Here is a 13,380-nt window from a genome sequence, read left to right as displayed (position 1 = left end):
AGGAAATAAACAGCAGGCATTTTCAGTGCCCCAACGGCTAGAGCACGGTGAGCAAATAGAAGGTGAAAGCCCATGCCTAGATCAGCCCTGGCTTGGGCTACTCCTTTGTTGTAGAGTTTGTGTCGGTGAATAGGGCTGCACTCGCACTCCAGCCCTCTCCAGAAGTAGATGTGGAAAGGGGAAGAAATGGACAGTAACATGTTCCTACATATCATGTAGGAAACATTGTGTGTTCCATTATCACGTAGGAACAGCAGTGGATTGTCTTCTCCCTGGGAAAAGCTGAAAGCAGAGGAGGCCTCTGACTTGAAAGCATGTCTCTGACCTAGGCTGGGGGGACATGTAGTTTATCACTGGCCTCTGCTTGGTTTGTGGAGGGGTCTTAAGGCTAGGACCAGCTCACAGTTGCTAATATGATGTATATACTAGAAATGTGGTGTTAAAAGGAGCAGAGGCCTTCTCAGTTTTCCCATCTGTTGCCTGCTAAAGGAACCAACTGTACATGCTCCAATCCATGCCTTAGACTAGACTAGTTTGCTTCTCTTGAAGAGACCTGACCCTCCCTGGGTGGAAGTATTCTGGTAAGAGTCTGGTCAGCTTTTCCACGTCGCAAGCTGACCAAGGCAGCCTAATCTGTATGCTGCGGTTCCTTCCCTCTGGTATAACCTAACGCACCAGAGCCCTTTTTGCATGGTGCGGCAGTAGGTTTGAAGGAAGTTGCCGTCTGCTACCTTGTCTCACTTCTGGAGGCACCCATTCTCTTCCTGAAAGGCAGCAAAAATGGAGAAGTTAGAGATGAGAAAGAAGAGGCAATTGCAAAATGAGGACTAGTGATCTCCAGAATTACAGTCATGAAGAGCCACAACCAGTTGAAAGTCACTAATTTTTCCCCCGCGGAGCAGGCACATAAGCATTGCATATAATCTCACCAGGCTCTTGGCTCTCCCGGAGAGTGGCCTTTGTCAGCGTTTGTGGGGGGCATGTAACATGGATACAGTTGACTGAAAATGAAGCACCCCAGCTAGACCACACAGAACAAAGTTTGTGCTAATTCTGGAACGTGTAGCCTCCCTTTCCTCCCGTCCCCTGCTCAGGGATATTTCGGGAGAGGAGTTTGAAGCATTGTCATTGAACAGCCCCATGCTGATACTTGGAGAGAGCTCGACACCAGGCACCAAGGGAGGACTGGGCCTTCCTTCCAGCGGGAGGTTTAAGCCAGATGATGATAAAAGCGTTGGCTGTCAAGATGCGAGTGGCAGGGAGGGTGGAGGGTTTTACAGTTTGCACAGTTTTCCAACCCTTTCCTGTAAAGGTTCGCTCCGTGTATCTGCACTTTTATATTTTTCCTTACCTTCCCCAAGTCCCACCAAGACCCAGTTCTGCCCCTCTCTTATCACTAGAGGGAGCGTCGTGCATGGTAATTGCCATTCCAGCAGCTGCTGGTTGACCATCGTTTATGTCACATGGATACCTCATATTTTTCCAATCTGAGAAAAGGGGAGGAAGGCCAACAGGCTGGCTTCATGAGACGCTGTTAATCCTGCTTGATGAAAAGGGGCATAAACCTTTTATATTATGTGGAGCACATAAAACATTTAACACACTTGAAGCTGGAGTCTCTGCTGGTAAAACATGATTTCCATGGGGTATAATTCATTAATACCGCTGTACTTATGGCACGAGATAATTCAGCCAACGTTCTGCTTGTATCTCTTTTCACGGGGGGACTTGCAGAATAAACCTGGTTGGAAACTCTACATAGAAGCCTGTTTTTCAGTGGGAAGTTGGATTTTCAACCAAATGACCAAGATCATTTGGGCCTCGACATTATTTTTAAAGGCAGATAGAAGAGCAGAAACTTTACAAATCTGAATGTGAACTGCATTTTTTTTCTTTTCTATTTCAGTTAAATTCAAAGGAGAGCTTGTGTTTAACCTTATTCATGGTATTTGTAGCCTAGTCCTATCTGTATGGTGTCAACTGTACAAATCCGCTTCAATTCCTGTTTTTAAAATTTCTTTCTCTGGTGTGAGGAAAGAAAAAGCAGATAGGTAACTTGTATAAATCTTAAAAAGTTAATACAAGTGTATATAAGTTTATATATATATATAAAGTTAATAGAAATCCTTTTCATTTTAATAGGCATCTAATAACAAAGCAATTAAAAAATTGCCTTGTGTGAAATAGTTCACATCTTGCACGTTGATTTTTATGCATACGGAATAGGTGTAAGCCCACTCTGGCGCTGGCTTGCACGCACGTATAAGACTTCTCATCCCTATGTGGCATACTATGTAGGTAAATCATACTGTTCTTTTCCATTTGGAAAGGCTTCCTCCACTAAAAGTAAAATATCCTCTTAAATGGGTTGTTTCCAATTGAATCTGTCAGCAAGTAGACTAATAATCTCCCAGAACTAATAGTGGCGTTGCTTCGTGGAGAAAATATACTTGCTGGAGACGAGAAGGAAATGTTTGCATGCTAGGCAGCACGGACAGGGTGTTCTGATGAGTAAGATGTACATTCTTCGTGTTTCTGTTATTTAATAGCCATGCTAAAAAAACTTCTTTCTGTGTGTTTGATGGACTCTGTCTTCTAATTAAAGGCTATTCCTCTTTCAGGCTTTGGTGTCCCTGAAGCTGCTGGGAAATCAGTTAGTTACATTGCCTTCGCAAGATAAGTGGAATTGCAAACAACTTAAATCTCTGGATCTTTCAAAAAACCAACTTGGGAAGTAAGTGTTTCTTTCAAATTTTGTCTGAGAAAACAAAAGCTGAAGAAATAATAGCAAACCCGATCCCTCGTGTAATACAAAGGGTGTCAGTAGTGAATTAATTACCTGCATAGAAGGCATTGATACCCACATACCATGTCTCTAAGTATATTGTGTGTCTGTGACAGTGATGAATTATCCTTTATGGATTCTTCAGGCGTTTAGCACACTATATCATTTATTAAGTGGATAGATTACTGATAATGGCAGTTTAATTTCAGAGCGCGTAGAAATTTCTTTAACCCAGTGTGTGGTTCATCACTACAAATACTAGTTTGGGAGAAGCGTATCTTAACCATAAACCATCTGGCTGGACTGCAGTTTGTAGTTAGTGTGGGAGTATTGTTTTGGAAAAAATGAAAAATCTTTGTTTTTTAAATGGAAGTGTAACCAGCTGCAAGTTCATAGAGAAGACTGACGTTAATAAGGTCATCCAATGAAAGAGTGATGTTCTTCTATTTAAAAATTACAATAGGGATGTTCAACATAGAGAGTTAAAGGTCGCTTGTCTTCTCCAGAACTGCACTGAATTGCGTCCTACTTCTGTCTTCTCATTTGGGTGCCTGTCTAGCAGTTTTTCTGGTGTCCTTATGAATTGCTCTGTCAATTGCAAAAGACAAATGGTTGGTTTTTGGATCTCTCAGTGCATTTCCGGAGTTGTGTTGTTGGGTCATCTTCTCAGAGACTCTGTGGTGAGAGCTGGGAATGGAAGCAGGTCGGTTCTTCGGCGCTTCTTGTGAAGCTTGTTCAATCTGCTGTTTGACAGCCTACTTAACCTTGACACCCATAAAGCCGGGGGTCAAGTGCTCTCGCCCTGGGAGCTGAAAGTGCAGCCTTGCAGAGCTCTGTTAATTTGCCAGAAGAAAACCATTGGGCCTGGACAAGTGTTGGTGGAGTTTAGCTCTGTGATTGCACAGTGGGTTTCAATCCCATCTCTCCAAAGCAGATGGGAACCTGTAAGAGCTGTGCTGTGAATCCCGCAGCCCTGAGTGGAGCCAAACTCTGCACCGCATGATGTCCCAGGCACGCAACTCAGGCGGCATGCTCAACTGCTGTGTCTGAGCTTTTTTCTCCACGTCACTATTTTGTTTTGCATGCAGGAGTGACGAGGGATTTAAAACAAAGCGGATTCCCTTTTTCACCACGAAGAACAGGGTGCGCTGCGGCCCAGAGGCAGGTAAGGTCCACGGCAGTGGAAATGCGGGGAAGCAAGTGCTGAGAATGCCAGGTGAGCTGTGAAGCAGCAGGAATATGGAGTTTGTCTGGAGGGAAATCGGTGTAAATTCATCTGCAATTTTAAGTGCAACAGCATTTAAATTAAGAGGAAAAAATGTTTCTAAAGAAATGGTGCAGCTGATCAGTACTGTCAACATATAGAAAGATGAAAAAGGAGTGAAACCTGTTTCTTTCACTGAGCTTTTATTCTTTTCTTTAAGGTTATTCTTTTTAGCCAGAGCACTAACTGATATGTTGAAGGGAAATCAACCCATAATTAGTCTTATTACTCTCAGGATTGTTTCTGTTGCTGAATTTGTAAATTGCATGTTTTCCCCTGTCTCTGTGATTTGCATCCACAGTTTGGGGCAGAGCAGAAGAGAAGTTCTGGATTAGTGCACGTGAAATCCCAGAGAGAACAAAGGAATATCTGAAGATATTTGCACTGCTTCCTGCTCTCTGTGGGATTCATCTGCATTTCTTTTTGTTTGTTTGTTTTATTTTAAAGCACTTGGAGAGCTTTCTCATTCTGGACTGCCTGAAGAATGGCTTGCTCTAAAGCATTCTTTGCAAATCGCAGAGTGGAATAGAGCTGGCGTCTTCATGACGCACATCTGAGCAGCCCTCAGCTGCCTGGGGGAGGGAGAGCAGCAAATGCTTTCCTCAGTTCCCCTGAAAATAATTGTCCATGATCTCAGGTCAATGTGAATAGGTAAAACTGGTAAATACACCAAGCACAGCCATAGCTACCTCCAGTCTGCTCATCTGGGAAGCAGAAGTTCTACCTGGACCTCCAGGCAGGGCTAATCCTACCTCATTTTTCTGTCTGTGGAAGTAGAGGTTGCTCTGCATCAAGTCCTGTACGTGCACCCTAAGGAGAAGGGGTTGGTCTGCATTGTTTTGCAAATAGGAAATGGAAGTAGAAATGCCGTGACATCGGTGAAATCCTGAACATGGAAGAATTGGAAAAGGAGTCTGAATCTTGCAAATTTGTGTAGCCTGAACATATCCCCAGAGCTTCTCCGTGAAGTGCTACAGCAGCGTTTCCCAACGGGGAGAGAAGGGCAGGAGCAGCAGGCAAAGGCAGCTAAAACCAGCCTATAAAAGGGAATTGCTGTCCTAATGGGAATTTCTACGTGCTGCAAACCGGCATAACCCCTCTACGTACAGGAGGAGAGGATGGGCTCTGCATTAGTACCATTTGAAAAGCCTTGGCACATAATACCCTGGTGCCACTTCGAGCTGCCTGAGGTTGCCGCAGCTTGCAGGAGGGCACAGAGTAGCCCACCTGGCTGGTGCCATGGTTGAATAGCCACAGAGACAGAGCAAAGCCAGCTCATCTTTTTCTCTCTGTTCCTCTGCCAAGTATAGCTTGGTGAGACTAGAGGATGTGGCCAAGAATTTAAAGAAATCAAGAGAAAACAGAAGCTGGAGTACATCAGCTGCTCACAGAAATCTCCTAGCGAGGTGGGGGGCAGGTTTTCATATGATTTTACCAACAAAGCTATTTACTTAAGTCTAGATTATTTAAAGAGAATAATTTATGGACGCTCACCATACTTGATTGATAAATCTCAGAATAACTTCTTGCACACGCATGTGGTGTTGGTGTCGTTTACTCATCCAAAAATACATTTTCAAGATGGGATTGGTTTTAATTTTTCTACAGTTCTTTAAAAGAAAATTTGAGCTCAAGCCAGAGAAATCATAAATAACTCATGAATAAATAATTACAATTCATAAACACCTTGAGCTTGCTTCCAATATAGTCCGCTCCTTTCCACCTGGGATTTTTTGCTGAATTGAGAGTATTGCTACTATTTTAGGTGTTTGCTCCTACGTGTCCAAGAGGGACTAAATCTGTCTGTGCCTAGGTGTGTGCTGAAGAGGAACAATGAAAAGTTTAAGTCCAGCGATGAGCCAGAAAGGAAGTGAATTGAATCCATGAATAAGCCTGCTGTTCTCCTAAAATAATCCCAAAGATGATTTTTTATTTCAAAACTCAAAGGCAGACTGTGACACCCTGCCCACAGCAGGCAGTCCTGTCACGTATATGAAACACCCCTGCAGACAGTGGGGCTCTATCTTACTCCCTTTCTGATCATAGCTCAGGCTTAAAATGCTGGTAATGTTAGAACTGGGGAATTTTCTCCGGAGAAAACCTCTTCCATTTTCTTTTTTTTTTTTTTCCCTCCCCCCTTTTTCGGGCAAGTCTAGTTACCGTTCCTCAAGTCTTCTCTGTAAGAAGAGATCTTGGTGGAAGTGCAGCTGTCCTATCCTTGAGGAAGGCTGTGTCTTGCATCTCAGGGAGCTGCTTGCATTGACCGTGGAGGCAGCAGATGGTGCTGATTGTACTTTCCTAATCAGAGACTCAGAATCTGCTTGTCCCTATGTGGCCTAGTTTTCCTTGACTTTGGGATGCTTCTTGGTGGATACATGTGATGCTCTTAAGACAGCAACACAATTCATGGCAGTTTTTCATGCTGCTGTCCCAGGGGTAATTTGTGAAGTGAAATGATGCTCTTTGGAACCAGCTGAATTTCCCTTTGTTTGAACCTCTCCAGCAGCAGCAACTCAGCCATGCAGTTGTTGCTATTATTGCTTGGGTTGCTCCCAAAATACGCCAGTTACTGCTCAGGCATGCAGGAAGTCTGAAGTGCCCTGAGACCTTGCGGTGTAAAACAGAACGGAGGGGCACATGCAAAAGCGTTTTAGAGGCAACATAGGTCTGTCAGCTGCAGTTTGGGTTTTATTCTCCGTTATTATTGACTTTGATTCACCATAAGTTGCTCCAGGATGCAGTGTGGGGGCCTGAACATAAATTCTGACTGGCTTCTGGCTTTTCTCAGGCAACATGGGAAAAACATGTTGACAGCGACTTGTGCCCTTGGTATGCCCTTTCGCTGCCAGCTGTTAGGCTAGAATAGGGGCAGTTCACAAGGTATTACCAGCTATTCAAGAGCAAGAAATATAACGCCACTCATCCTCTGACATACAGTCATCTTGGCAGGCCTGGAGTTCCTCCCTCAACACCCCAGAAGTGCTGGAGACTGTCACCTTCAAACACACCTATCACCATGATTTTTTAAAAAATTGAGATGTGAGCATTTATGTTTGATCACCGTTGAAGGCTGTTTGCTTTTTCTGCTGTTGCTTCGTGGTGGCTCCTTGGCAAGAACCTCATGTCCTGCCTACAAAGTTACGGTGGAGGCTCTCGGTCCAGAGCCTTGGTGCTTGTTATGTTTTAAAGGTGCAGTTTGTTTCCTGTCTTGTTCCAGGTCCTTTTTTGGAGTTTCCAGCATTTCTGAGTGATTCTCTGGAAGTCCTTTATCTGAACGACAATCAGCTGGACTCCGTCCCACAGTCCGTTTGCCTTCTGAAAGGTTTAACAGAACTTTATTTAGGAAAGTAAGTCCATGTCCTGGAAAAGCTATGCAGTATTATTTCCATGTTGTTTTAGTGACCAGTCTTCTATAGAGCCCCACCCCAGATGTCCAGCGCTTTTGAATCAAAAAGTTGGGAATAATCAGCCCCTTGTTAGAACTGGGCCCATCATTTGCTTTAGATAAGGGGGAGGCTGGCCTTTTGAATTAGGGAAGATGATCTAATGCTTTGAACACAGGCCTGGGAATCTAATGTGCCTCTAGTTCATTCTGGCTTTTTGCTGTCAGCTTCTATAGCATTAGAGTCAATAACTCATCATTTTTGCCTTTATTTCCTCAACTATCCAGTAAAGATGATTATGCTTGTCTGCCCCAGAGGATAAATTGAGGTTATACATCACTTTTAGGATGGAAATTACTATTAAAGTGCTGAGTAGTCTTATTAAAATGTTAATGGAAGATTTCTGCAAGGAGAGAATAGTGTAATCTGAGAGTCCGTGAGAGCAGCTACTTACACACAAAGCCTGGTTGTTGGTAGATTTATTTGTTTTTGTACAGTAACCCTGGTATCCGAGAGCTTCCTCCAGAACTTGGACAGCTGGCTAATCTCTGGCAGCTGGATATCGAGGAACTAAATATCAGTAATGTTCCTGCAGAGATCAGAAAAGAGGGTAAGGCTGATCCTGTGTGTTCTTTATTAAATTGACTGAACGTATAATGAAAATCACTTCCTTTTAATGGTCCTGAACAGGAACAGACAGTGTGCTCCCAAGCCCTTGTTGCAGTTAACTGGAATTGTGTTAGGGAAACCTCCTACGCATATTTGCAAGTTCGATAATCAGTGCTAAGCCCTGGCTGTATGATGAATTTAAGATAGATCACATGTTAAAATGATGACTTATAAATGCAACATTTCATCTGCAGTATGCATGCCGGATAAATTCCATGGCTTGCTTCCTGAATGTGTATATTTTACGGTATTTAGACGGTCTTTGTAAAGACTCAAGTGTTTAGGATCAGCAGTCAGTCACATTGAAGTGACTTTATTGTAAGCTGCGAGGTTTTTGGATCTATTACAATACTGTCTTCTTTTTTGTGTGTTTTAATAAGAAAATCCTGTGGGAACAAAGTTATTAGGAATTATTCCTTCTCCAGCACACTGTTGAAGCCTAAATCTAATTTTAACTGGAAACATAAAAGTAGAAGGAAAAACTGAGTATTTTCCAATACTAAATTCGTATTTTATGTTTCCTTTGAGCTTCTGAAGCATACGAGTCACAGCATTTGTTTCTTCTTACAGTGCTCCATTGTAGAGACTCAGAGCAGTGACCTTTTCCTGGGGTCTCTGTCTCAGGTTTGTCCACTAGAGGTTTCTTTGTTTATTCACTGGGTTGTCTCAGCCCACAGCAAAACTGCAGGGAAAATATTAATTCAGCTGATGTGTCTGCAGCAGCAGGTTTTGTGCGGTCCTGCTGTACATATGTACATTTGTGACTGCTAACCACAGATAAAGCCTGTTCGCTTTTCCCCCCATAGGCCCTAAAACAGTGCTGGCGTACTTACGAGCACAGCTGCGCAAAGCTGAGAAGTGTAAGCTAATGAAGATGATCATCATTGGTCCTCCACGACAGGGAAAGTCGACGCTGATTGAGATCCTACAGACAGGAAAAGTCCCTCAGATGATGCACAGCGATGCCACAATACGTACAACAAAATGGGAGCTCCCTAAGCCAGTGGGACACAAGGCAAAGGTGAAAAACAATCGAAGATCCTTAGCCCCGGTGGGATGTTTGAGCCCCACAGTGGGCTGAAATTGTCTGTCCTTTACAAAGAAGAGTTTCCATTACCTGTGAGCCAGACCTCGCAAATGACGTGTCTTTAGACCCATCACAATTCCTCTGTTTCATTTTCAGTTGGCACTAGAGGGCAATTCTGTTTTCCTGAGCACTCAACTTTGTATCCTAAAGGAGCGAGCCACGTGTAGACTGCCTAAATTCTGGTTCTCCCAGCTTGGGTGGTTTTTGGACGCTGGTTCTGAGAGAATGTTTTAAATCAGCTCCTCTAAAGCAGATTGTCCTTTCATTTGGGGCCAGAAAATGGGACATCAGTACCTAAAGCTGGACTCCCTTGATAACCAAACTGTCCTAGGTGCGGAAGGTGGGTGGAAGGTAGGATGCCTGACCTTTGGTATGATCCGGGGCTGTCAGGCATACCTGAAACACCCAAATCTCAGATGGGTCATTCAGGGAGTGTGTCAACCCATGCTGAACTAATTTGGACAGCATTAAATTAATTCAAGCATTTGCAGGTGGCCCTGTCCACTGCCTGGGTAGTAACACAGGGATTAGAGCATGGAGGTCCTGAGGTCTTGTCAGAGCTGATGGTGTGCAGACACATGGCTCTCCCTTCCTGGGTGAGAGCCATGACCACCAGACTGTTTTGGAAGGGGTGGAGGAGCCTGCTGAGTTCAGCTATTCTACAGCGAAGAGTGCCAGGCCAGAGACAGAAAGAAAAAGAGCAAGCACAGCCTGACTCTACAGACAAGACTTTAGTGGGAGACAGGACTTGTGTGTTTTGTGTTGAAGAGCAGCTGAATAAAATAAAAACCTAGACATCATCAGAGACCTGGTATGGGATCAAGATGCTGAACGGGCTTTTGTCCCTACCTCTGAGTCTCTGCCTCTGTACGAGCACCCACAGCTGAAGGTCTTTTGAATGAACAAAACAGTCCTGGTGCTAGTTAGGGCTTGGTTTAAACAATATGGAAGTTCTTCCAGCTGTTTCTGGGAGGCTTCAAACTGGAACTATGCTAGGAGATCAGAGCTCTACTGAGATACTTAGCTCCTTGCTGAAATCTCATAGGGCAACTTGTCGTGTAGGATCAGTCAGTACTTGGACCAGTAAACAGAGCCCACTCGGTGTTACGTGGTGCTCTGAGGATGGTGGCTGAAGCCAGGTTTGTTTTTGTGCTCAGTCACAGGCTTCTTGCCTCCCCATGGGCAAGTGATGTAGGGACAGAGCCTACAAGGTATGTAGGTGCTTCCTACTGCAACTGGGAGCCTGCATAGCACTTATAGCGAAGAGCTACGGTCCCTCTTAGTGCTGTTTTGGGGGTGCACGGAGGAATGGATGCTGGGATAGTTGGAAGAAGGGCAAAGCTAGAGAGGCCTCCATTCACATGTTTTCCTGAAAATCAATGAGTCTGATTTCCAGTGGCTGTAATTCTGGCCCATCTGTGGTGTGACGCACGTCAGAAGCCTCTGAGCAACATGCGGGAGGTGTTTACGAAAGACTTGAGAAATTTCCCATCTCCTGAGCATCTATATTCTGTTTGGCTCAGTTAAGGACTGAGCTCAGTGGAAGTGATTTCAGCAGGGGTTTCCTGTTCCCCATAGCAGTGGCAGATAAGTAGCTTCAATGGTCCTGTCGAGCATGGCACAGACAAGGATGAAACAGTTCCTATTCAAGATGCAGTGAAATACAGGGCTCAGAATGAGACCCTTGTTTGTACTGGAGAATCCACAGCATTAACTGGAGATTTACCAGCATCAAGGGCACCTCTATCGTTTTAGCAGCAAGTAATTAGTCTTGATTTCCTGTGGGGAAGTGGTAGCCACGCTTAACAATTGCTTGTTGATTTTTCTTTCCTGGAGGCACAATTAGGACATTGAAACCCTTCTTGTGTCATACATTATGCAGGCGTAGGTTTATACTTCAGCTATTATCTCCCTGTGATTTACTGCAACCGTTTGATTTGAACACTTCTCTTTGTCTAAGTAGGTTGATTCAGTGGAGTTCAATGTCTGGGATATCGGAGGCCCAGCGAGCATGTCTACAGTCAATCAGTGTTTCTTCACAGACAAAGCATTGTACATAGTGGTATGGAACTTGGCACTGGGGGAAGAAGCTGTGGCAAACTTACAGTTCTGGTTGCTGAACATTGAGGTAAGAAGTCACTGGTGGACTCTGGGGTATCTATTTATCAAGTAATAGCTCAGCACACAGATATGTGATACTACAGATTCTTTTTGGTCTGCTTTTAAAAACTCCGCAAGCTATGAATTTTGCATAGCTTTTGGAATTAATTTTCCATTACGCTGTAGGCGTAACGTTGTATTTAATGGTTTAAATTTATCATTTGCTTTGTTCTCCCTCACACACATCAGAGAATGAAACAAAAGCTGATTTATAAACCCTTGCTAAGTAAGGCTGAACATACTTAATTTGGAATTAGTGTTTGACCACACTGTGCTCCGAGGGGGGTTTTGAAGCATTTTCTTTCTTGTATGGGTTAGACGCACATTAGTCTTGAGGTTATACTTTTAACACTTCAGATTTAGCTAAGCTAGAGAGTATCTCCCAGTCAGTTCTCAGCTAAGACTCAGAACTGCAATGAATTCATTGGTCTTGATTGATTTTTGTAATACCGTGTTCATAATTTTTTGTAAATGTTTATTATTTTATATCTGTCTTAACATTACATACACAGAAATGGGCCCTAAAGCTACTGCCTCTCAAAAAAGAAACATCTTGACGTTACAAAAGTGTTAGCTTAATGGTCAGCAGCAATCAAAAACCCAAACTAGGTAACAAAGCCAAAAGCATAATTATGACATTTCAAAAATGTATGATGTGCCTTTTTCCTTAATACATCCCAGCAAGCAGATAGTAGCATCAGAAGAGATACAGAGGAAGATGAACATGATGGTTAAAAGTAAGGAAAAGCTTCTGAGTGCACAGCAATTAAATAGATTAGGCCCCTTCAGCCTGGGAAAGAGGCAAATGAGGAGGGCCGCACGTAGACTTACCGGGGTAAGGAGAAAACCACAAGGGAGTCTTTGTTGATGATCTTTTACAATAGAAGGATTAGGAGAGATCAAATGAAATAGTGAGATGGTAGCTTTGAGAAAAACAATAGGAAGTATCCTAAACGCAATAGATAGCTAACCTGTGGAATTTATTGGAACTACGATGGGCTATGGGTGTCAGAAGTTGAAAAAAACAGACTGGTGGTAGAAAAATCCATCAAGTGCTGTTAATTCAGAGATACTGACTCATGCTCGGGAAGTTGGCGAGCTGCAGGCTGCTGGATCCCTGGATCCTGGGAGAACGCATCAGGGAAAATCTCTACATGTGATATACCCTGTGCCTATACCCTTCATTAGCCTCCAGGCAGAATATTAGGCCAAGTGGGCCCTTTGGTCTGACATGGTACAGCCATCACTCCCATCTCTACACAGGGTTCGACTTTGGTGTCGTTCAGGTTAGGAGATTTCAGTGGGCATCGTAAGAGACAAATGGATTGACTGCAAATAAGCATATGTTTCTGCATCTGAATTTTCTTCTGTGGTCGAAGTCATTTGGATCAGCAGGCTGATCCCTGCTTAAGCCTGTGCAATCCCGTTGTATTTGGCAGCATGTTCCCTGAAATCTGGATACGTTCCAGTCCTGTAATAGAATCATGGAAGGGTTGGAAGAAACCACGAGATCATCTAATCCATTCCTTTGCACTGATTCAGGGTTAAGTAGATTTAGACATTTCTAGCAGTTTATCTCACCTCTCCATGTACCTCCAGTGAAAAGGTTTGCGTAACTTCCCCAGGTATCCATTCTGGAGTGTAACTAGCCTTTTTCAGGATATCAAAGTTAGATCTTATAGCTAGAGGTTAAGGTAATGTCTTTTCCTTTGTCTGGGTGGACATGGTTCCCGTCATTTAGCTGACTTGTAGCAACTTAATACTGCATGGCAAGTCCCTTTATATTAAACCCTGGTGTCATAAACCCAAACTGACAGTTTCCTGCTCCGCAGTAGCAGCAGATGATTAAGCCATATTCTGCAGGAGAACTTCTGTAATACCCAGATCACTTGTTGCTGTTGTCAAGCTGCCACAACAGGTTGCCTCTATTTCATATATATTCCATTTTATTAATGTACATGACTATCCCCTTTTAAACATTGTACTTTCCACATGTCCTCACTGAATTTATCACGACGTAATCTGGATGAGA

The 13,380-nt window shown here is 43.5% G+C and overlaps 1 protein-coding gene across 1 annotated transcript in view; it reads left to right on the top strand.

Annotated features, from left to right (window-relative positions):
- Positions 1 to 13,380, top strand: part of LRRK1 (leucine rich repeat kinase 1) — an 80,936-nt gene that overhangs the window by 38,781 nt on the left and 28,775 nt on the right. Inside the window, exons 11-16 of the mRNA XM_054214946.1 lie at positions 2,622 to 2,734; positions 3,874 to 3,950; positions 7,267 to 7,396; positions 7,930 to 8,042; positions 8,908 to 9,122; positions 11,152 to 11,316. Coding sequence (XP_054070921.1) covers positions 2,622 to 2,734; positions 3,874 to 3,950; positions 7,267 to 7,396; positions 7,930 to 8,042; positions 8,908 to 9,122; positions 11,152 to 11,316 — 813 coding nt within the window. The remainder of the gene's footprint in view (positions 1 to 2,621; positions 2,735 to 3,873; positions 3,951 to 7,266; positions 7,397 to 7,929; positions 8,043 to 8,907; positions 9,123 to 11,151; positions 11,317 to 13,380) is intronic.

Source organism: Rissa tridactyla, chromosome 9, assembly GCF_028500815.1.
Source record: "Rissa tridactyla isolate bRisTri1 chromosome 9, bRisTri1.patW.cur.20221130, whole genome shotgun sequence".
NCBI classification, from domain to species: Eukaryota; Metazoa; Chordata; class Aves; order Charadriiformes; family Laridae; genus Rissa; species Rissa tridactyla.
This window is presented reverse-complemented; position numbering and strand designations above follow the sequence as displayed.